Source organism: Pelmatolapia mariae, linkage group LG14, assembly GCF_036321145.2.
Source record: "Pelmatolapia mariae isolate MD_Pm_ZW linkage group LG14, Pm_UMD_F_2, whole genome shotgun sequence".
In the NCBI taxonomy this organism is placed as follows: Eukaryota; Metazoa; Chordata; class Actinopteri; order Cichliformes; family Cichlidae; genus Pelmatolapia; species Pelmatolapia mariae.
Window position 1 is genome coordinate 24,388,062 of NC_086239.1, and position 24,863 is coordinate 24,412,924.

Consider the following 24,863-nt stretch of genomic DNA (forward strand, 5'->3'; position numbering starts at 1 on the left):
GTTGTCTCAGCTAAATCTGTGCACTTCCTGGACATCCAGTTGAATCTGAAGTAAGATGAACTGAAACCCTGTTGCTTTGCTGCCCCACTTCATTTCCTTCCAGCTGTACAGACTTCCATAATGGATAGGAGCTGGGCCACATAGCTTAGCGCTACATTAGCTGACTAATCTCTCGACCTTCCTCCACCTAACCTGACCTCATGTTTCCTGGGTCCGTCTGACACAGATAACTGCTGGATTACAGCTGCCCATCGGTGCACTATGTTTGATGACCTCTGACACACATAGATAAAAGCGGACAAAATCTTAACTCCCAAAAATAACATACAAAAAAAAAAAAAATCCTTGCACACTCACTGAGGTGTAGTTGGTCTTGCCCATGTTGTGGTTCTGGTTTTGGTTGAGGTTATGGTTCTCCTGCTCTCTGCACTGCAGCCCAGCCAGGTGTCTCTCCAGGGCTGCCCAGTCCATGGTGGGCAGAGGCTCTTCTTCTACCCCTTCCTCTTCTCTGTATCCTCGCATTATCCCCACAGTCCCCACACTTCCTCCTCCTCCACCACCTCCACCACTGCCTCCGCCACTGCTGCGACTCCCCCTGCCTTGACTGGTGCTCCGGTGGCTGGACTTAGGAGTCCCCGTGCCTCCCTGTGGTGTGCCAGGAGATTGGGGCTGGTTGTTCCTAGGCAAAATCAGATTGCCATTTTGCTTCAGTTCATCGGGGACGGCTGCGGCTGACGTGGCAGTGCGTCCGCTGGGGGCCGGTAAGGGCGGGATGGTCTTGACATCCTGGAATTCTTCAGCAAGGCTGCGGCTGTTCACTGTCTTCCTGTAGCCTTCACCAGCACTGTCAGCGCTCACAATGCCTTCTCTGCCGTCCCCCTCACCAGAGGGCTGTGGAGAGGTATAGTCCTCTCCATACTCACTCTCCCACTCTTCTATCACCTTCTTCTTATACTCTTGGTAGTCCTCATCTTCCTCATAGTCCTCTAAGGTAACCAGGTCCAGAGAGGGGGAGGATTTGTAGTCCTCTAAAGTAGCCAGGTCAAGAGAAGGGGAGCAAGGTGTGACCTTGTTGGAGTTGGACTCTGAGCTGGAGCGACTGGATGCGTCACTCCCCAGGTCCATGCCATCCTCCCTATAATCCTGTAATGAAAAAAGAAGAGACAAAGAAAGAGATTTAGGACTGGGGAGACAGTACCCTAAAGAAAAATGTGGTACAGGGAACATGGGCCATATTGTTGGTCTGACAGAATCAGCGAAATGACATAAAAAAAGGAGGCGGCAAAAAGAATTTAGGGAAGTGTGTAGACTTAGATTAGTCACACCGGTATTGTGGTTTGAGTCGGGCAACCACAAAAACTTCCTGTCCTGCAGGGAACTTCCTTTCTGCACAACATTTTGCAGTCACTGTCTCTTTTGTACTTGTTTTCCTCTCGCCTTTAATTCGCAGTGCTCTGGACTCTCCTACTCTTGCTTGTTTGCCTAACAGATAATCCCATTCCTTTTACATTCCTGTACATTGTTAAATGTGTATGCGTTCAATGGCTTGACACACATAGACACAGCGAAGGCAGAGTCTGTGCGGCCAGAGATGTCAGAATAATAAATGCTGCCATTCCCTCCTACGTCTGCCAAGCTCCACAGGGACAAAACAGTGAGGAGCTGAGAGTGAGTGACAACGACATGTCAGTACACAACACACCAAACTGTGACACGAACAGATGAGTCTGGAGCGGATCTCTAACCTTGACTGCGATGCTCCCGCAGCGCCCCAATCTCCACCTGACTGATTAGTTCCCAGCTAATGAAAACGTCGACGGTGTTTACAGCCGTCCACAAATATCAACTTGATCTGAGCCTTCTCTCACAGAGTTAGTCTTGTCTCTAAAGGAGCACATTATCATGGAGCCTCAACACTTTTAAAGCATAATGAAAAGCAAAGCGCACCAAAATCTCTCCCAGGGCAAAGAGAAATTAACGACACATTCCTACGCGACCGCATTATGAGCTGAAATTAATTATGAAGATTGCTGATTACTGGTTTAGACCACAAGGACTTGCAGTAGTTTTGCCTCTTGCAGAAGACTAATGAGAGAGAAATGTTAACACAGTATTATCTTAATGACAAAAAGCTTTCTAGAGACATGGCCACTGGATCACACCTGTGCAGACACCAGGCATCACAACACGATGCAGAAAATATCTACACTGGGGGTGGGGTGGGGGGCAATGTGACTCAGCATCTTAGAGACTAGATATAAAAAGTGCTGATGTGGTGTAGAAAAATAAAGCCTCCCTCCGCTGAGGACGTTGCATTTCTGTGTGAAATACTAACAGGTCAAAGAGAATAGGAGAGGAGCTGCAGGGATGCTGTCTGCACCAGATACACGAGCGGGGACACAAAAGAAAAGATTTTTGTCATGAAGCACAGCAGGTGGTTCTTACCTATTTAGAGCAATGTTATGAAAGAAAACTTTGGTTGTGTAGTGCATAGCCACTGAGGTGTTGAGACCTTCAGTTTGACTGGAAGGAGAGCAAATTTAGTATTAATTCCCTGCCTGATGAACAAGTTCAGCACAAGAACGTCTCATTAGTTTAATTTCCCAGACAGTAACAACATGTAACATCCCATAATCAGTTTCCTGGCATGAAAAGCTCCAGGAGCTTCTTTGTGTTTACAAATGAAGGGGGAGGACTTAAGGGCGCACGACACTATACCTGCGCACTTGTGGGCTAATGCTATAGTAATTGATTAGAGCCGTTTTTAGCAGCCCAATGCGCCATCCGTCACTGTTATGAGATTGTAAAACACAGTGTAACATTTAGGCTTGGAAATGTAGCAAGGCTATTGGTATTTTCGGATTCGTGATCAGTTTATCAGGAGCTTACAGAAGACAACAACCTTACCGGCTTGCTCATGAAAAGCCTCACCAGGCTTTCATTTTGGTTTTGCCACCCTTTATAAGTAAAGAAATAGATTCAGGAACTGGGTGGGCTTTCCTCTCCAGCGTGGAAAGACCGCTAAGCAGAAGCAGAGTAGCCTATATCCAAGCTACGATCGCGTTTCAAAATCCCGGTCACCAATCCTTCTCTTCAAGTGTTAATTCTCATTTCCTGCAGCCTCCAAACACCGCCGGGTGTCTGCGCGTTAACGCGTCGATACACGACGGTCAGGAGAGCCCGATTAAAAATAATTTAATCATTTAAAGTGTTTAGAGAAAATATAATCGAGAAAGAGGGAGAAGGCGCTGTATGAGGGCAGACTGGGGCTGCTAAAGCTGATCCGCCGTGGGATTAAGCGAGCGCAGGCAGACTATAGGCTGGATTCGGCCAACAAAATACGGGAATGCATGCAAATTGACAGCTGCACCGATTCCCTTCCATCCCGCAGCAGCCGGGCGGGTGTTTGGGTGTTCGGGGTGGGTGTGGGGGCTGGCCTTTTAATTTATGCCAAAGACTACTCTCACAACTCTGTCGGTCGTCCCCTAGGTTTCCAAAGGGGCATCATCGCATACGCCCAGTCTTTTGCGTGCGTCGAGCTCAGTCCAAGTGACATTTCTCCACGCGTGGCAGCCGCACGATTACATCTGGCAACATATAGTTTATTGAAACAGAAACACCGACTGGAACAAGACAGCACTCACGTCATAAGAAATAAATAAATAAAGGCAACCCGCATGTGTTTCTTCAATTTGCACAGTCATTCATAGGCTACTCAAATGATGTAATGTTCCCAAAAAAAGTCCCAGGAGGAACCCGATGCCCCCGGCAACAGCGGTGACAGAAACGCCCAGATATCACACAATCACACCGCGGATGTCATCCGCTACTGTGACCAAGCTGACCCCTACTCAGTACCACCATTATCGGTCAAAATTAAAGCCGAAGCCGGGAGATGAGCTAAAAGTAGCCTCGATGCAACATCACTGCCATTTAAACGAATCCATACTCACTGTCATCATCTTTGCAGCTTCCCTTCCACGTCTCAAGACATGGTAAAGTGTAAAATCCCAGCTGTTAGACAACGGCGACGGTGCTGACTCGCTTTACAGCAGCTTTATTCTAAGGGCGGGTGGCGGTGGGGCTGGTTTCGCTGGAGAAATTACAGACAGCCGGCGGATAATTCAGTACAGTCATCGCAACTCAGTGTGTAGTCTACCCACAGAGGAGAGAGCCGGAGTCTGAGACCTCACAGAAAATACAAACAATAACGCGGATTTCTTTAAATCCCAGCAGGTCAACGCTGCTTTCTGTCCTCTTCTTCCCGGCGCGCAGAGATGCCCAGCCGACAGTTTAGCCAGCGCTCTCTCGCTCCCACGTCAGCCGGGAAATAAATAGCCTCTGAGTAAAAGTGCGTCCTCTTACACTGTGGGTTTGCTCACGTTATAGAAATTCCACACAACCGGGCGGCGTTTATTGCCCAGTTATTACTCAGAAACAAGACTTAAAAACTAAGCGCACTACAAGCATGCCGCTGCTCCCCGACAGGCACAGATCTTATATTTGTGGAGACTCTCTCTCTCACTCCCTCCCTATTTAAGTCTGTCGCAGCCTGCCACTCTGAGGAGTGACGACGGAAAAACACAACTAAAGCCCAACCTTCTGCACCCACTGACCTTGCAAATGGTCGAAAGAAAGAGAGTGAGCGAGATGGAGAGATATAAAAAAGAGAGGAAACTATCTAGGTGAATTATTAAACATACTTCTGGTGTTGTGAATATAGAATAGTTTCAGACTTGTTTTAGAGCCCTTATAAAACTCAAGGATATCAAGAACACCCCCCACACCCTGTTGTTACATCTTCTATTTGGCTTCAAACATTTACAGCGAAGACTGTCATTTTCATCTTACACTGAATTACCATTTTATTGGTACACCTAGTGCAATCCAATGCAACAGCCCGGCAATAAATCCAGCCTCGTGAAGGTTATAACATTCAGTTTGTGTTGAGATCATGCCACACAGGGGAGTATTCAGGTGATTTACACTAAAGTCTGCATAGCCCCACAGCCAGAGAGCCACGCAAAACGTGTTTAAAAGGCCATTAAAGGTATAAGCAAAATCAAAACACACTGTAATAACAGCACTTTTACTGTAAAAATAAATACTTATTCAGCTACAGCACAAAAGGGCAAGTTGACTACCAAACACTTGATTGCATATGGCTATGCTGCACTACTGGAATCCTCAGGTATGCTCACATCTATACAGCTTTTCCAAACAAGAGAAAATATTCAGTGAATGGCAGTTCTTTTGTTGGGGTCAGAGGTCAGAGAAGATGTGATAGGAAGGCAACAGTAACTCAACCATTCATTACAAGCAAGGTATGCAGGAGAGCATCCCCGAACACACATGTGCAACTTTGAAGCAGATGGGCAGCAGAAGACCACACCGAGTCCAACTCCTCTCAGTTAAGAACAGGAAACTGAGGCTTTGATTCATATCGGCTCAACAAAATTGGACAGTAGAAGATTGGAAAAATGTTGCCTGGTCTGATGAGACTCTGCACTGCAGCATGTAGATGGTTAGGTCAGAATTTGGCTTAAACAACATGGAAGCATTGATCCATCCCGCTTTGTATCAACGGTTCGGGCTGCTAATGGTGATGAAATGGTGCGGGGAATGTTTCCTTGGCACATCTTGGGCTCCTAAGTACCAGCAGGATAACGTGCCATCTTAAACTGGTTTCTTGGACATGAAATTAAGTCACCGGTCACAGTCCAGTAGAGCACCTTTAGGATGTGGTGGAATGGGAGAGTCACGTCATGGATGTAGAGCCAATAAATTTGCAGCAACTGTGTGAAGTTGTCATGTCAATATGGACCAAAATCTCAGAAGAATGTTTCCAGCACCTTGTTGAATATATGCCATGAAGAATTAAGGCATTGAATGTGTTTTGGGCTGTTGGATAGACAAAGAAACACATCAGTGACAGCTCTATTTTCATGGGCAATCACATTTTCAAGAAAAAAAATCATCAGTAATGAAAATAATTGTTACTTGCAACTCTAAATTGCACTAAATCATATAATTAACGACATCAGTCAGATGGATGTAAGACAACTTTCCACTGTGATTGCAGCAGATGCTCACTTCTTTTTCGGCATGTATTAATCTGTATTAATGTTTATTTTATTTTAATTGATTTATTTTTTTCCTTTCACACACACACACACACACACACACACACACACACACACACACACACACACACACACACACACACACACACACACACACACACACACACACACACAGATGTCAGCTGCAGTGTCAGAGCTGAAGAGGGGTTAACACCAACTTGGCATGATATCTCCATGTTGCATTCTGTTTCTTCTTGCAGCAGCTGGTAATTTACATAGCATGAAATCGAGATCAAGCTAAATGTCAATGATAACCCAATCTCATCCACCGCAGGAGTAAAATGCAGTCCAAAGCTTTTTTATAATGAGTGTTTTGATTAGAGGCCGGTTCTGTGTCTCTCGAGTGGTAAGCCAAACATTTGAAAATATAAAAGCACTACAGCGATGATGTCGAGAATCTCTCAGTCCCTCACAGCTTTACCCTTTCTGCACGGCCGGCTGGGCTCTGCAGAGATTTGTAGTTTTTTTTTGAAGGATGGGAGCTGTCTTCCGATATGGTGCGTTGCATATATAATAGTAGCACAAAGGAGTTCATCCATATAATAAGAGAGCAGTACTTCAAAGACCCCTGGCTGAGCCTGTCCTTACACTGCAGTAGGGACAGCACTAGTAGGGATCTCCCTAAAGAGGAGACAGCAGGAGTCCTGCCTATTGGTACCACTCCATTCCCCACTGCTGCTTTCAACTCTCTTATCAGCCCTTCCACTCCACCCCTCTGCATTTCCTCCCTAATTCCCCAAACATTAATCGGTCATAGTCAAGTAAAATGAAGAGTTGTAGAGTTAACTCAGAGCCTGTAAGGCGGATAAACTGCTTTGGGGGGTTGGGGTTATCCTGTAGAGAATTTGAAGACTGTAAGTTCACATGCTCACCAGGCAATTAATTTATCATTAATTTGTCAACAGGAGGGCAGCATTGTTTAGGTCACTCTTGCACTCACGCAGGCACACACAGTTTGCTGTCTTTGAAGTTTCCATTCCTCTTTAGCGTCAAAGACTCTAAAAACAGTTTTGACATGGCATCCTACCCTTCAGTGGGTTGTTCCACAAAACAATAAAAGCAGCAACAAGCTCAGAGCCAGGAGGGCCAGATGAAGATGTCCATGATCTGTCACATCAAAGCTCTGTGATGCATGTCCTCATCACACCTGGCAAAAAAAGATGCCTTTTTTCTGTACTTTTGATTGAGGAGGTGGTCAAAGATAGTTCACCATGCAACACTTCCATCGCCTCAGATCATTCATTCCTCCCGCTCTTGTTTTTTCCTCCTCTACTTTACTAAGAAGCAGAGGTGCGGTGCCTGTCAAACTGCCGGTCACCCGGCTTTACCAATCACCGAGGGGCAGGAACACGTGGAAAAACAGCCCCTTCTAGATCTACAGTATCTGGGAAAGCTTTGCTCTATCTGCCAGCATACCAGTCCATCCGTAGCAGATATCTGGCAGGAATCACTGAAGGCCCATTACTGACAGAGAGATAAGGCTGGAGAAAAGAATGCCCCTCAGATAATACTGAAAAGTCAGGCAACATCTTCCTCTGCTTATATCTGTCTCACAGGCATTTAAAAAACAGGGAGCTCCTGACAGTCAGCGAGAAATTGAACCTGTCTCTGGCTTGTCAGGAACTCACTGACTCCAATGGAGAGACACCAAAAGTGACCTTGGAGGATTCTCTCTTCTCCCTCTCACTTCCTTCTTTTCGGGGACTGAGAAAGGGAGTTCACCCTGAAATAAAACTCTGACTGAGCCAGCTGACAGAAAATGAAGCATCAGAAACATGACTGTGGTACAACCTGCAGATGGGAAATGTCCTGCCTGGTTATGAGTAACACGGGGCAAAAAGAGGCCAGACACTCAACACACAGTTCTTTCACAGTGTCATGTCTTTTTTAGGTGAAGAAGACACAATCCTGGCTGTCATGAAATCTTTATACTTCACTGCATACCCTGTCCACACTTCTACTACCCACTTAAAGCTTGTGTGTCAAGAAGTTGTGTTCTTTACTACGGTGAGTACATATACAGATTTCTACTGATACTTCGGGCTATGTTGTTACCTCCTCCTCAAATCTGTAACTATATAAAAACATTAGCAGCTCAGCTTAGGTTGCTAGTGGAAACTGTTGAAAACAAAGACAACTTGAAGTAAGTAAGTGGTAAGCAGTCTTCAGTAAAACACATCTAGCAAGGCCATTATCATTGCACAGCCTCTCTTCAAAACACACTGCTCTCTGTCACGGTGAATAAGTTGTGACATTTACACAGAAACTGCGTAGCAGTATAAAATGATAACAATGAAAAAACAGGAAATGTTATAAATAACTATAGCTGTATGAATAGTGACTCTGCATCACAAATAAATGAACAAATATGAGCAAAGTCACATCGGAGAATATAATCAAACATGCAAGAACACAGCAAAAATTGTAAATGTTTAAGACTTCAATATTTCCAAATTGCTGCAGCTTCCTAAGAGTGTCTATTAACACATCCAAAGTAAAATGTTCTTCAGTGTTGGCGTCATTTGAGTGAGTTTATAAAATCAGCTCAACTTGTTAGAGATCTCATTACACTCAAATTCAATTTTTTGGTCACACCAGCAGTGATGAGTCTGTTTGTGAACTGCAGGAGGAAGGAAACAATGTGCAACACTCGTATGTAGTTGGGTGGATTCGTGGAAGCTGCCACTAACCCAACATCATAACAGCTGGACAATGCCGCACTATTTTCGAGACACTAAATTATAGGTTATCACTTAACAAGGCACGGGCAGACATATAATGACATACATTGCAAGCCTAACTCAAACCTTAACCAGCAGGTGAGCAGACCTTTGGTGGGCACACCCGCCAGAAGTCTACTGGGCACTGCCCACATTGTTTTTAAAATGGTTTTGAAGTTAAAGAAGGAACCCTTGCAAAGCCTGAAATATTTTATTATTAAATTTGAACATGTTTGAAAAAGTGTTGAAATAACTCCACGAGCAGGTGCTGTAATACGATGACTGGGCAGCCCTTAAGCTTAAAGGAGCTTGGGTTTGAAACCATCCCAGACCAGTTCCTGTATGTCATCCCTGTCTCTCTACTTTCCTGTCTCCTTTCGTCCATCTTATCCCCAAAAAATGAACTTTAATTCAACACTGGACACAAATTTCAATATAAACCTAAATATTGTTTCAAATGTAATAAAAAAATACATATTAAATTACAAAACACTGATGTGAGTTATGTTACTTTTCAGGCATACTCCTATTCAAATTACACTTCCATTCTGCAATTTAAATAAAAATGGTGACAGACTAAATTGTCTGGAAAATCAGTTAAAAACCTATTAACGAAAGTAAACAACAAGACAAGAATATCTCCAGTAAACGCTAAATCTGATCATTCAAAATATAAGCATCATATTATTGTAAAAGTTATATAATAATATTATTTTTCCTTTACAGAACCTAAATTACAAAATGTATTAGGCAAGCAACAAAAGGAGCAGATAATAAAATAGCATGTATTCCATACATCCTACATTACAATGAAGCGTTAAACTCTCCTGTGCAGTTCTAGTCAGTTCAAGTCATTAAAGGGCGAGTTATTTACATTTTAATACATCAAAAGCCTCTGAGTACATACATCTTTTTGCCACATTTCCTGCAACATGCACACAAAGTGCCACACAAAGCAGTTTGTGCCTTGAGACAGCAGCGGCAGGATGCAGTCTGTGTGATGATGAATAGAGATGTCAGGTGGCAACAATAGAGGTCGGATCCGTAACTGGCCGACTGACCCGCTGTTCTAAATAGAATGGGTGGCCAAACCATTGAGCCTGGCCATCAATCTCCTTCCCAAACACAATGATGATTTACTCCATTCAAATTACTGGGGGACTGAAAGAAAAAAGTCTGTGTGTGTGGTGTGTGTGTGTGTGTCTGTGAATTTCTGGGTGTTCTTTATTTCCCAGGAAACTATATGTAAGTGGGTGTATGTGTGCTGTGAGGCATAGCACTGCACTTCGTATCGTGTTTCTGAAATGGTGTTTACACAATCTGTCGAACCCCGATGCCCGTGTCTGACTGCAGCGCTAATACCTGACTGTAATATATTGATCTTCCCTCCTATACTGTATATCCAACCAACAATTTCACTTGCTAACGAAGTGTGAAATGAATTGTGAGAGCAACATCTTGTCCAACGTATATACAAGCACTCACAGCTATTAGATTCATTTAAATGGGAAGCACGTCAGGTTCCAGTCTGCAGTGTAGCATGTGCAGTGCGGACAAACTGAGACCAAATTTGTTTAATCTAGCTTGGTTTATAGGATAAATGGCTCGCTCACAGTGGTAGGCAGTGTTTTGCACAGCTTAGCATTCATAAAGAAGCTTTAAATCCAAACTAGCAATTACAGAAAAGACCAGAATATGTGCATATGGCCATAACCATAAAGAGAGATTGGGTGGGAACTCAGACAGTGATAAATGTGAGGAAGGAAGAGTATATAGTGTTACCGAGGGGGAGGAGGAAGACAATTACAGAGATGTAGATGTTGAGGAAGATGAGAATGTCTCTAATGATAATCACTGGAGAAATCAGAATGATTACAACCATGCTTGTGCTGATGAAAATGATAGTTTCTAACACCATAGTTATCAGTGAGAGGATGATCATGATAACAAACATGATTAATCAAAACCAATACGGTTGGCATACATCTAAACAGCTACAAAGTAAAACTAGAAGCCTGCTAAATCTAGTCAAAGATCGTTATGCTGCAGGGAAGCAAATTTCAGACGTAACCTCCCCAGGGGGACTGCGACCAGCAGAGTTGGAAAAAGTCATCCAAGTCATTAATGAAGTTATGACCATAGTCACCGCTGTGGCAAAAGATCTTAATCGCTTGCAAGAGTCGAGGACCGAGACCTGCTCCCGACCTATTTAGTTGACGGCGCACTAATGCTAATTAGAGTGAAAGAAGGAAAGGTCTGTAATCTGATCAATTAGCTCAGCCTGGGGAGGCGTCCTGTGGGGCCGTGGAAAGAATCAGGCTCAGGACTGTGGAGAACATTTTCCTGAATGCCACAGAAGACACTTGAAGGTTTGCATGATGGTCCTAATGCTCTCACTCCTCTTTACTTTTCCCTAAAACACATTCAGCTCTCTTCTTCTCTTTCTGCAACATGGCAGAAAACATCCACGACAATTTAAGAGTCAGATTATAGAGACAGAGACTCTGAAACTATGTCAGGTCCCAATCCTCAGTCTCTTTCTCTCACTCGCTCTCTGATGCCGCCTGGCACCCCTACTCTGTGGTTTCTGTGCCCTGTCAGCAATACAGCCAGACAGAGATATGCATCCACACTGCCCTGTGCCCATCTCCACGCTGTGCACTGTGCATATGTCCACACAATTTACTGCCCACACCAAATTCAATCACTTCTCTGGTGTTTTGTGCAGGCCTCGCACCTGCTGTTCCCAACCTCCTCTCATAAACGAATAAACATCCAGAGATTGGAGAGGAAGAGAGAGGAGAGGCAGCGGGAGGTGATTTAAGGAGCAAATTAAACTAGGAAGGACTGAACGAGCTGGAAAAAAGAAAGGAAATAGGTTGATGGGTGATATGACAAAAGGAGGCTATTCTATTCTTTGCAGTGAATCTTTTTCACCCAGTCGAAAACAGGCCATGTATTTCACACTAGTCTGCAGGTTTTAGAACCAGTCTGGCACTAAAATGAGCACTGATGATCTTCAGCTTATACACTTTGAATGCATACGTATATAGCCAGCCAAAGTACTCTTAAGGTCAGCTATACTTAATTAGAAAGTTGCAGTAATACACGAATGGTACACTGTCTAAATTAGTTATTGATGTCTCCCAGACTCATTCGTAATAAGAAAAATAAGAAAAATAAGAAAAATACCACAACTATTAGTAAAAGTATATATCACTGTTATAAGATATATAAGAACCAAAGGGAGGCAGAATTGGGGATCCAATGACACAGGCTCTAACCTAAGTACCCGCTATAAAAGCAGTATTTCTGAAATGTTTTTCAACAACAAAAATAAGAAAAAAGATTCATTTTAAAATTTTAGACAAAATAAAAGTTGACTCAAAAGGTGTGTTTTCTGCATAAATCATATTAGTTTAACTTAGTTCTGCTTCATATATCTAAAATGTATACCAGAGTCCATCCACACACAAATTCCAAGAATCCTTGTGGTGATTAAAGCAGGTAATTAATTACTTTGTCTAAACCCCAAAGTTCACAAATTAATGACACACTGAATGACTCTAAAATTTTATCAAAGGATTTATTTCAGCATCTTAAGACAAAAATCTGTGCTTGAGTGCTAATTGCCTCTCAGCAGTTCTTTAAACACGGATTCCCTTTTTCTCTTTTTTGATTTTAGTCAAAAAAGGTTTGGAAGTTTTTAGACAAATATATAATTTTTGTAGTTTTGCCTGTGCACGTCACCACACTGGTGTGCAAATCAAGCGGGATACGATTAAAGTGCAGACTTTCAGCAGTCCTTGTTTTGCATATATCATTTTCCAAGGTTCAAAAGTAATCGGATAATTAACTGATGAGCAATTAACTGATAAATTAAGTAGATAAAAGATCTAGAGTTAATGCCAAGTGTTGAGCTTGAAGTTTTGGACTTTTCACTGGAACTCTCTGTATGAGGCCCAAAGAGATATTGATGCAAGTGATGGAGGCCATCACTGAAAAAAACATAAACTTTTGGAGAGACAGCAAAAACTGAAGCAGACAGATTTAGAATCGTTCTTAAAAAGAAGGAAAACACTGATCAGCTCAGCAACACCAAAAAGCCTGAAAGACCACAGAAGAGTGAGTGAGTGATAGCAGAATTATTCCCACAGTTAAATGACACAACTTCACAATAGCCAATCAAGTGAGCAGTCTTGAGGAGTTAGGCGAAGTCTACAGTCAAGAGACACCTTCATGGATGTAAATACAGAGGGTTGCAAGGTGCAAACCACTGGTTACACTAAAGAATAAGAGCTCAGATTCGACTCTGCCAGAAAATATCTGAACGAGCCTGCACATTACTGGAAAAGAATTCTTTAGACAGATCTTGTGCCAGAAGGATGGACAGAGAAAAGTGCAGCAAAGGAGAGAAACAGCTCATGATCCAAAGCCTTCCACATTATCTGTCAAAACTGGTGAAGGCAGCATTATAGCATGAGCATGTATAGGTGCTTTTGGAACTCAGTAGTCAGTAGTAATTACTGATGAGGTGATTGCTGATAGAAGATGAATTGTGAAGTGTACAGGACTATACTCACTGATGAGCCTCAACCAAACGTGCTTCACAGTACACATGGATAATGACCCAAAGCAGAATGTAAAAGCAACCCAAGAGTTTCTCAAGGCAAAGATGTGATGTTCTTCAATGGCCAAGACTGTCACCTGATCTAAGCTCAACAGAGGATGTTTTTCAGTTACCCACAGGCAATTCCAAGACTAACAAACAAGCAGCAACTAAAGGTAGCAGCAGTAAAGGCCTGACAGACCATCTCCCAGGAAGAGAGAGCATTTGGTGATGTCCATGAGTCTAGGATTTCAGGCAATCAGTGACTGCAAAGGATTTTCATTTAACCAATAAAAACAATCCTGATATGTTAGTTAGTCCAGTTACTTCTGAGCCTCTGAAAATGGGAGGCTAGGTATAAAAATAACTTTATTTCCTCAACAATCTGTTCCAATTTTTTTATTAAACTCCTAGAATGAAGCTGAAAGTCTGCACTTAAAGCAGACCTTGAATGTTTGATTTGAAATCCACTGTTGTGGTGTATCAGTGTTCAAATACTGTGTATCGGGTAAAACCAAAAGCAGTCTTTACATTTAATTTAACTATCAGCCTCTTCAACAGACAAGCTGCAATCTTGGGCCTCTTTGTTTATTACAGTAATTACAGAGAACAGCCATGTGTTTCCCAGTGACTCAGATGGTTAAGTATTATTCTGATTGCATATGCTGCAGGGCATCATGCCTTTCATACTTTTTACATATTAATAGTTTGTGTCCTTAAAAGTCTTCTTCAAGTTGTTGTAGGAGAACATTGGCATTTGGACGATACAAATCCCGATACTCATTTTCAATAACATTCCTAACTGGACTTCATTTCCATCTTCTAAGTCTTGTAATTGCAATGGCGTCTGGCTTTGATAAAGGGGATTGGTTTAATTTTTCTCTTATCGTGTCTTGCCAAAATTTAATTGATTTTTGTTTAATATATTATTTTTGTTTGGGGAGCATTGCTTCTGTGTATATTCTTTCACTTAATAGCTTATCTCATTATTTTTCCAAATTCCTAAAAGCATGCAAATCAAAATGATTACCCTTAGCCTATTAGTGTGCACAAACTCATTTACGTCTTCCCTGCTCTTTCTCCCCCAAAGCAGCATTAGATATCTATGTAATGGCTCTCTAATGATTGGTTTTTGTCCCGTGAAGGATAATGGGGTCAAATTTCCCTTCAATATTTTAATCTAAAATTTCACCACAGTTAACGGTAACTTAGTTTGTCTTTATGTTATAAATGCTATGAGATCTTCCTTAAACTGTACTTTTGAGGATCTTTAACACATTATTTTTCTTATAATCTAATCTTGGTTTCAGAAGTTTGAAAAGTCAATATCCCCCCTGAAATACATCTGTGAAATACATACGAAGTTTAAACTTATACTGAGCTGTCCATTATTCAGCATCTGTGAATGGATGTATTTTGACATTTTTAAAAACGGTAGTCAGCAGGCTTTTTTGATTTAATAACCTTTCCTCCCCACAGGAGATCATAGACTTTCAAAAAAAGGAGAGTATTGCACAGCTAATGGTCCATATCATCACTCCACACTTACTGTACAGCATTTATGGTAAATGGATTGCATTTATATAGCACTTTACTTGTCTTACTGACCAATCAAACCACTTAGCACTACAAGTCACTTATGGAACCGACAGCTGCAGTTTCACTTCTTTCATGTCTTTGGCACAAACATGTGGATCATCAAGGATGAGATTTCTAAACCGGAGCTGTTGGAGCCTCTGGTGCTGCTGGCCAACAGGGCACCGTTGCAAACTGATATAGAGGGGGTTAATGTCAGGCAGGGTTAGGGTAAGGCCACTGTTGGCTGAAGATTAAGCAAGAGGATGTGATGTGATTAAGGCATGTGATGAAGCAGTGAGATAGGAGGAAAGGCACGAGTGTGGGAGTGTAGGGACTTTAACCCTTTATTGACCAAGAGTTATACAGGCCTAATGGACTTATTTTGTAAACGTAAAATTACAAATTACTTTCAGGAACCATTTGAATTTTCTCAAAATGGTTATGAAGAATGGTAATGGTAAAATCTAGGTGGAACTGACTTCTTCTGTCTGTGTTTAGAGAGCAGTACCTCGACACACCAAATATCCCTGTATAGAGGTTAAATGTTGGGACATGATGATGGCTGATATGATGGAGAGAGGGAAGGTCGATACGTGCAGAAGATCACTTGGAAGGGAAGCAACGCCGGGAGCATTGGAGATGGATCCAAACTATTCTATCACTGTGTAGAGAAAGAGAAATGAAGAAAAGGTAATCTTTAAGGAAGAGTATGTAAGAGTAAGAGTATATTGTGGAGGTGAAAAGAGTATGTGTGTGTATGGGGTATACATATTAAATAAGGTGGATGCGTATGCTCCATCAGTCTGAAGAGAAAGTAAAATTCTGAAGTAAGCTGGATGAAATGGTAAAGTGTCCGCAGGGAGGATAGGATGGTGATTGCAGCAGACTTCAGTGGACATGCAGGTGAAAGGAACAGAGAAAAGGACAGATGGTTGTAGACGTTGCAAAGAGAGGGTTGGTGTGACAGAGGGTGTGATGGATTCAGATGATCTGCTGTGGTGACCCCTAAATGGACCAGCTGACAAAAAGCAGTATCGTGTTTGCATCACAACGACTCCTGTAACTACTGAAAATCTAACAGAACCTAACAGATAATTTAATTGCAAAATACTCACACACAGAAGATGCCTTAAGAAAGTAGCCTAATGATACAGTAATTGAGATGACAGCGAGGAAATGAGATCAGATTATAGTAGTTTAAATTATAATGGACTTCTCTTTGAAGTGGATTACATAATACAACAGCGATGATTAGAGCTAATCCACGACCACAGTGCACGGATAATGGAAGAATCAGTGAATGGATTGCCAGAAAACTGCCAGAAAACTGTGGTTTGGTTGCTGTAATTACATCTGTCATTTGTTAATAAAGCCAATCTGAGGAGATTGGGTTAAAAAAGAACAGACGTCCACAAACCTCTGGTCATCTTAGTTTTGCTATTAACTAACAGCAGGGGAACTAGTAGGGCAGATAATCATAGGACTGCTTTCCATGAGCAGGATTCCTCTGTTCGTGATTTCAGTGATGCTATGACATGTATTTCATTCGGTCAAAATACATTCATCAAATGCACCTGCAGAAAAAAAGTTACTTCAAGGTTTGAACATTTTCTCCACATAAAAGTCATTAAGTCCGCAGGGTTAGTCCAACCTGAACCACTGAAAAGCCATAATGGTAGCCCGCCACTCCAGCAGAGAGGCATGCCCTGTTAGAGGCACTGCCAAAAGCAGCACCTCAGCCATTTGGCAGAGAATACACCACAAGGAGGGCCTTATCACGATGAGCACCCCCTCGTAAAACTACTCCCTTTCATTTGTCACATTCTTCCTTCATCAATGAAGCACTCATGTCTTTTTTCATCTTCCATAGCCTCATTCCTTTCTCTTTCTGCTCTTTTGTATTCTACATTCACCATCTCTTCATCTCTCCCCTCCAGACTCTCTGTGCCATCACTGATGCTCTATGCACCATCAGATGCTGCTGAAGAGGTTGGGAGGGTAAATAGGCATGAGGGCATCAAGCCCACAGCTCCTTGGCAGAGAGAGTGAAAGCAGTAGGGCATCATCAGCAGAATATCGAGAAAACTACCCTGACAGAAGGAATCAGACAGCAAATGGACCTTGCGATAGAGCGTGTTGAATCATTCAAAAGCTACGCAACAGGATACGACATTAATACGGGAGCTGATAGGTGAACGATGTGGATGTGTATGTGGATGACTTTGCAGCTGTTTACTGTACTGTACACAATACTATCCAGCTAAGGAAAATGATTATAAGCAATGTGGAAGAGCTTCTGATCTGCAGCAAATACTGCATATTCTGACTGTTTCAATTTACAGGAAAGGGGGTCACTGGGAGTTTACGAGAGACAGGTCTGTACAGTGTCAGAAGGATCGAGGATAAAGGCTTTAAACTGCATGTTAATTTACATTTGAAAGCATTTGCTGTACATCAGTAAATAAACAGAATTCTGTTTTTGTACGTGTGTGTTATGTAGGAGGGTGAGATGAGGTAGGAGGTAAAGACAGCACAAGCCTGTGTTCGTTTTATGTAAACATGCTGCAATTTTAATGGACGCTAAGGTCCTTAGCAGGCTCCCCTATGAGAAGCGACAGGGATGCAGGAGAGGGAAGGAGGGAGGATGGGGAAGGCTTTCAGACCACTTTGCTCTTTTGAATCTGTCAATTTTGCCCCGCTTTTCCCACCCTGACTCTCGCCTCATCTTCCCATCTCCTTTCACCTTAGGTGTAGTCATGCATGTTATCACTAAGCTGGCAGCAGTGGGAGGCTACAGAGGAATTCTTATGCCCGAAACGCTCCCCTGGTGGCATCCAGCCCTCCACCTCTCCATCTCCATTTTTACTGCCATTGCTCCACAGCTGTCCTCACTACTGTAACCATTATACCATTATCTGTTCCCTCGATCCAATATATGTGCGTGCCATGACCTCACCTCTCCTCTCCTCTCCTCTCCTCTCCTCTCCTCTCCTCTCCTCTCCTCCATAGTGACATAGCTTCATAGCTATGTCTCTGAGCTGGAAACCCCCCGATAAGCAGAGCGGACATCAAACAGGTGTGACAGGTTTGCATGTCTCCCACCACCAGCAGCCTCCTCCCCTTAGCGGAACCAAAAGGCTGCAACTAAATCCACAATTCTGCAACCTTCACCTGCTGCTGGTGCTCCATTATACCCCCTCCCCCTAGTTCATGTGCCACTCGGGGCCATATCCTAGATATGTGTGCCAGTCACCCAATGATCCTGTAGTGAAAATGATGCAACCTTGAACTGCCATGCTGCAGTTATTACCCTCAGACAGGTAACCACAATTCAGTAGTCATGGGCATGCCACCATCATGTACTAAGAAATACCACTGAGTGAGCTCCAGCAAACAAGCTGCAGTACAAACAAAGTTTTAGTGGCTTATGCCACTGAAGTGAGTGCTTCTCAGCTTTGCTTATAAGCACATCAATACAGTAAGTGCAAATGGTTTTGGAAGAGTGGAATACCAATTTCTCTCAGCACATGGTAATCATTGATTATCCTCTCAGTTAGTCATATTATTTGTTTCAAACCTGCAAAATCAAACTGTGCTTTTTCTGAACCCACCTGTTGTTATGGGAATTGGACCAAATAACCTGAGTGGAAATATCTTGCAGGCCTTAGATCACTATGTAAGGGTTTAAAAGCATTTGTGAATAACAGGTACTGTACTTTAACAAAATTGTACATCAGTCTTAAGCAGTGGGAACTTTGTAGTTCTCCCACATAACAAAAACACATTTTCTCCTATTTAACCTCGTAAACTCTATAACTTCAGAAATATGTTTTATTTGCTCAGCTTCTGATATAACTGCTGCAATTCAGTGGCAGTGGCTGAGATTGTGTCTGTGGTTATAAAGACGTAAAAAGTACATTTGACAAAACCCACCAGCAATGCCTTGGTCAGTGAATAATTAGCTAATATTCATGAATGGCTTTGATCCAACACCATGCCTTCATGATGCTCCACTTTTACTTTTTCTTTTCATCTATAAAGGCTTCCACCAAACGGCACAGACTGAAAGATCTGTGATTCCTACTAGCAACAAGGAGAAAAAAACAGGTGAGAAGAGTAAACAAAATATTCAACACTTTTTTGTAAAAGCATTGTTTTTCTTTTTATTTTATCTTTTCTTGTTTCTCACCTTTTGTGTTTATTTGTAGGTTATGTGGAAACAAAAAAAGATCAACACAAAAGAGTAATGCAAGTTTGCTTGAGTATCTTTGTGTGTGCTTTGTATTTGGAGATTACAGAAGGGTTAACTAAAATAGACTGCATATAAATAACATGCCTCATTGATTTGCTGAAAAAGGAAATAAAAAGTTACAAAAGTACAGTTTTATGTCCTTGAGTCTTTTTTATATATGTATATATTGTGGTCCACACACTCACACAAGCCCTTCTGCACAATGCCACACAAAAAAGAGTAACAATCTAATAGAAGCTGAACATCTTATGACACATAATCTTGAAAGTATAGCATCAGATTGAGTAACATGTAAAGAAACAGGGAAAAAAGCAGAAACAAGAAACAGAAAGATGTTATTTAAAACACACACACATATATATGTATGTATATATATATATATATATATATATATATATATATATATATATATATATATATATATATATATATATATATATATATATATATATATATGTAGCAGCAGAGGATGTTTCAGAGGTTTACAACATCAGCGAGGAATAGGAAGGAGGAAAGAAGTAAGTTTTGAATAACCTCCAGCATCCCGGTGCAGTGTGGAACAAGGTGAGGTCATCTCTGGGGGGAGCTGAGTCTGAATTCTAATCACAACAATAAGGTCAACAGAGTAATCCCTGTCCGCTGAAATGTCACTGTTTCCCTGCTCCGACACGGCTCCCCATGCACAGCATCACAACAACCAGCTATCGATAACATACTAATTAGAAATGCTGTATGCTGTATAGGATACATGGGACACACAAGTGTTCACAAAGCTGCACACACAAACATGATTTTAAGGACACGCACACACACAGGCACACTTACAGTGGGGGAAGTAATTATTTCAGAGCTAATGACTTGCTGCAGATATTTAAGACTGAGAATATTTATTTTCTGTTTAAACTACAGTAATACATCATATTGTACAAAATTATATGTTTGTAGTGGATGTGTGAGGACCACATTTCTCTAAATAAACAGCTTTTAATGAACTCAGGCCTGTTTTTCAGGCCTGAGTTCATTAATTTAGAAAAGTATATTAAAGTATACAGTGGGGGAAATAATTATTTTGATCCTCTGCTGAATCTGTTAGTTTGCTTACTTACAAAGAAATGAACAGTCTCTAATTTTTAAGGTAGTTTCATTTTTTTTTTTACCAGGTTCATTCATTCATTCATTCATTTATTAATGCATTATTATTTAATGGAGAGAGGCAGGATACCATTATTATTTGCATGTCACTGAGTGAAAAGAGCATTTGAGACAGAAAATTTAGCTCTAACAGACTGGCTGAGTGCCCATGTAGCACATAGATTACATTCAATCAATTAGTCAGTTACTCCTGATACTTCTGATTTCAACTTGTTGAGACTAAGTTGTCTATCATACAAATTGTACAGACATTTTCCTGGGACTCAAACCTGGGTGTGTAATGTCAACCTGAACTGGGAACAGCCTCTCAGAAAGAAGGTGTGGGGCACATAAATGAAGATGAACAAAATAGCATCGCACACATGGACAAAATGCTGAAAGAGGTAATAGGAAAGAAAATCCAGATGCACAGTATGTTATGTGGATTAGTGATGCGCCAGGGAAAGATTAGCGTGTGACTAACTAACTTACTGCACTGAGAAACTGGGATTATACATTTTCAACAGACTAATTAGGCTTAGAATGCGACAACAGTGCAAACTGCTAACCTCAGCTCGATGGAAACCTTTAGAGTAGAGTAGAGCATGTGTACTGTGTACTTGCTTTTCTATACATGTACTGTGGAAAGATATTATACCATAAAAGTAGATTATATGAATAAATGTTTTGTCACTGTGTAACGATGTTAAGTGGGTGGAAATGCCAGTTTCAAACATATTATCCTCTACTGTAAATATAAAAGATTAACTTAATGTTTTCTTTAATGTTTCCAGGTACAGGCACACAGGAATCTGGTAATCAAATTCACAAATGTAGTGACTGGTGTAATCTTATAATAACAGTTCAGTCAAGGTCTGGGATTAAGTCTTATTACTATAACTACACACCATTTTGTCAGATGACCTGCAAAATGGTGTGAGTCTTATAGAAAATTCTGATCTACTGGGATTTTCCCACACAACCATCTAAGGTTTACAGAGAATGGTCCAAAAAAGAAAACGTCCAGTGAGCAGCAGTTGTCTTGTGCTGTACTCTGATGCCAGAGGTCAGAGGAGAATGTTACATACTTGTTACAACCAAGATATGCAGAAGAGCATCTCTAAATGCATAAGATATCAAACCATAAAGCAGATGGACTCCAAAAGCAGAAGACCACACCGGATGCCACTTCTGTCTGCTAAAAAAAGGAAACTGAGGCATCAATTTGCATGAGCTCCGATGAGTCTCCATTTCTGCTTCAACATTTGAATGGTAGAGTCAGAATTTGGAGTAAACATGAATGCGTGGATCCATCCTGCAAATGTTACAAGCTGCTAATGTTGGTATAATGAGTTGAGGGACATTTCCTTAGCACACTTTGGGCTCCTTAATATCAACTGAGCATTATTTAAACATCCTACCCGAGTGGCTTCCCTTAACTTGACAGTGAGTTGTACCTAAATAGCCTTCACAGTCACCAGATCTCAATCCAAAAGTGCACTTTTGGAATGTGGTGGAATGGGAGATTAGCATCATGTATGTGCAGCTGGCAAATCTGCAGCAACTTTGTGATGCTATCATGTCAATATGGACCAAAATCTCTGAGGAATGTTTCCAGCACCTTGTTGACTCTGTGCCATGAAGGATTACAGCTATTCTGAATGCAACCCAGTACTGGCCACTTCACTATGTGCTATACCTTATGAAGCACCCACTGAGCATATTTATGACCAGACAAAAGGAACAGAAATCTATTCAAGGTCTGTGGGGCTCTCTGAGACTTAAATGACTTAAAGGGGAAAAAAAGGACATCTTCAGGGGTCTTGTAGAGTCCATGCTTCAGTGAGTTGAACACACACACATCGTCATGTTTCAATCGATATTACATTTGGCTTATGTTCTTTTCTTTTTTTTTCTTTTCTTTTTTTTTTTTTACACATACCCTGCCCACAACCATAAATGAAATAAACTTAACTCCTAGATAAATCATCTCCTTCCCCTCAAATGCAATAAGTTACAATATGGTGATTTTCAAAAGGTCCTCAAAATGTGAAATTAATGTACTTAGAACATGAGTATCAAGCACAGGTACACACACATGTGGTACATGCTCATCCATAATCACACTGTCACTCAGAGTAACAGTAACGAGGACCAGAGAGGTGGATATACGCTCTGCCATCTTGTTCAACCCATCTAAACTAACATCTAGATGGAAATGACAGTACTGTCATAGTAACAAAGACTCAGTCTGCAACACAACTGCTTGTGCGTGTCTGTGTATGTGGTATGTGTGTGTTGTACTGCGTGTGGGGAAAAAAAACGTGAAAAACTCAGCACAGGGGGCCTTGTCAGATATTAAAGGAAGAAACAGCAGCAAGTTACAGCGCAAAACTAAGAAGGGAATGCCTGGAGAGAAGATGCACATTTAAAAGAGACAAGCAGGAGAGCAGCAATAGAAGTTGACAGGGAACAGAAGCATGAAAGGAAGGTAATAAAGGAATAAGAAGGAAAGATAGATGAACGTTATACTGCACACAAAGAAATGTATAAACACGATAAAAAGACGTTTTTTTTCTCTTTAAAGCTGGGGGCATAGCCTAATGACTTCATTTGCGTCGAGTCTGCATTCATGTCAGCATTATAGCAGCGCATATGAAGCCATGATTGATGAGTCTAGCTATGGTGACATTATTAAACTGATCCAACTCATTAACATTTTAACTACCTGGGCTCTTTGATCAGAACAAAAAGAAGGAAAAGGATGCTAATGTAATACAAAGGTATTATACAGTCATACGTTTTATTGACTTGGGCGATACATTTGCATCCTACAGATTGTATGAAAGTGTAAACTCATATCCACTTTGGATTAAGATATAATGTGCAAAATTTTGATGGTATCATCAATGAATATATTATTCCCAATAAAGCTATATCTTACAGCCATATTTTTCTGTCTCACCTCCTTTCAGTCAATTACCCCATCGCAGTTTTATAATATACAGCCACTAGTCTGCTGACTAAGACATGCATTTGCTATGCGTCCACGGAGGATCACAAACAACAGCTTATTGCTCATAAAATGCAGCCAGGCTTTAAACCCCACATGCACACACACCTACCTACACAAGACCTGTTTTTCATTCAATTATCAGCATGTCTGCGCAATCTAAAACAGCTTAGAGAGCGAACTGAGCACTGTAAAAATGGGCTGTGAAATCCGGCCTCCATAGCCGTGAGAAACAAAAAGCGGCTGGCAATCCTTCTAACACTGAGCACAATTATACCACCTCCGTCTACCTCTGCTGCTCTCAGGCAAATGGATAGGTAGATTAGTTTTTCACATGACTGGTTTTGTCTGGCAGCACTAGCCGGTCCCCGTGTCACACGCTGACGACGAGTCCACCACCTCCCCAGGTCTGATCACGCCTAGACTTACTTTAACTCGGCCTGCTGCATCGTCTTCGCCATCCTGCCTTTTACTCACTGCAAACAACATTTTACAAGAATGCAGAGAAGGCTATATGAGGGAAATATAGCTGGCACAAAGGCACTATAAGGCCCTATATAATGTTTTCATAAGAAGGGATGCAGTTATGGAGGAAAGGGATATCAGGCTGAATGGTGACGAGCTGAAAGACCGAGGGTAACGGAGAATAACGAGAATGTAGGCAATATAAAAAAATGTATATACCATACAACAATAAAGAAAAGGACTGTGAAACTCAAATATTATTTACCATAACCTTATCCCCAACAATACAGTGACAATAAAGCACAGCAATTACTACCGACAGACTGGGAAATGACTGCAAAAGGAAATGTAATGTGTATAATAATCTGTTTAGCAGAAAGTTTTAAAGGTATAAAATGACATGCTTGTTGGAGGGTCAGACCTCCTCTTTCCACACCTCTTTACCACTATTGTTTGTTGGTGTGAACTTTTTTGTTATTTTTTGTTAACTTTTTTAATTGTTGTTTTCTGAAAACAACAATTCGCCATTCACACTTACCTGACACGGTGACAGCACAGCGGTGTGAAGGTTTGACAGGGTTGAACTTCTCTCCTAAGCTCTCTTTTTTGCATTAACTCATGATAGACGTTTTAATGGAGAATATTTTGACTTGTCAAAGCAAACTAAAGCCCTGTGCACATATAAAGCGTTCTGCCTGTCACTTGTAGCTGATGGCTGCTTGCTACTGGACAGTCGTGGCTCCCATTGAGTAGTTAACCCTCTAATGTATTTAAAACCGCTGATATAAAAATGATGGGTATTATTTGCCGTCCACTAGTCCTCGCTTCAGTTGCTCTGGTAGAACTGACACTACTTCAACTTAGGACCTGCCCACTTTGCAATGCTAATGGGTATTTCACCCATCCTCGCTACAAGAAGCTGAATTTCATTGACATTTCATGGTCTAGGGCT

At 41.5% G+C, this 24,863-nt stretch overlaps 1 protein-coding gene across 2 annotated transcripts in view; it reads right to left on the reverse strand.

The window, feature by feature from the left end:
* The window catches only part of schip1 (schwannomin interacting protein 1), a 42,869-nt gene extending 38,375 nt beyond the window's left edge, over nt 1-4,494 (reverse strand). Inside the window, exons 1-2 of one of the 2 annotated variants that reach the window (XM_063494290.1) lie at nt 3,954-4,494; nt 358-1,143 (exon numbers count right to left, since the gene is read on the reverse strand). In XM_063494290.1, coding sequence (XP_063350360.1) covers nt 358-1,143; nt 3,954-3,962 — 795 coding nt within the window. In that variant the 5' untranslated portion in view covers nt 3,963-4,494. Of the gene's footprint in view, nt 1-357; nt 1,144-2,907; nt 3,205-3,953 lie in introns of those variants that run through there. The other variant, XM_063494289.1, reaches the window with a different exon arrangement.
* Nucleotides 4,495-24,863: the final 20,369 nt, after the last annotated feature.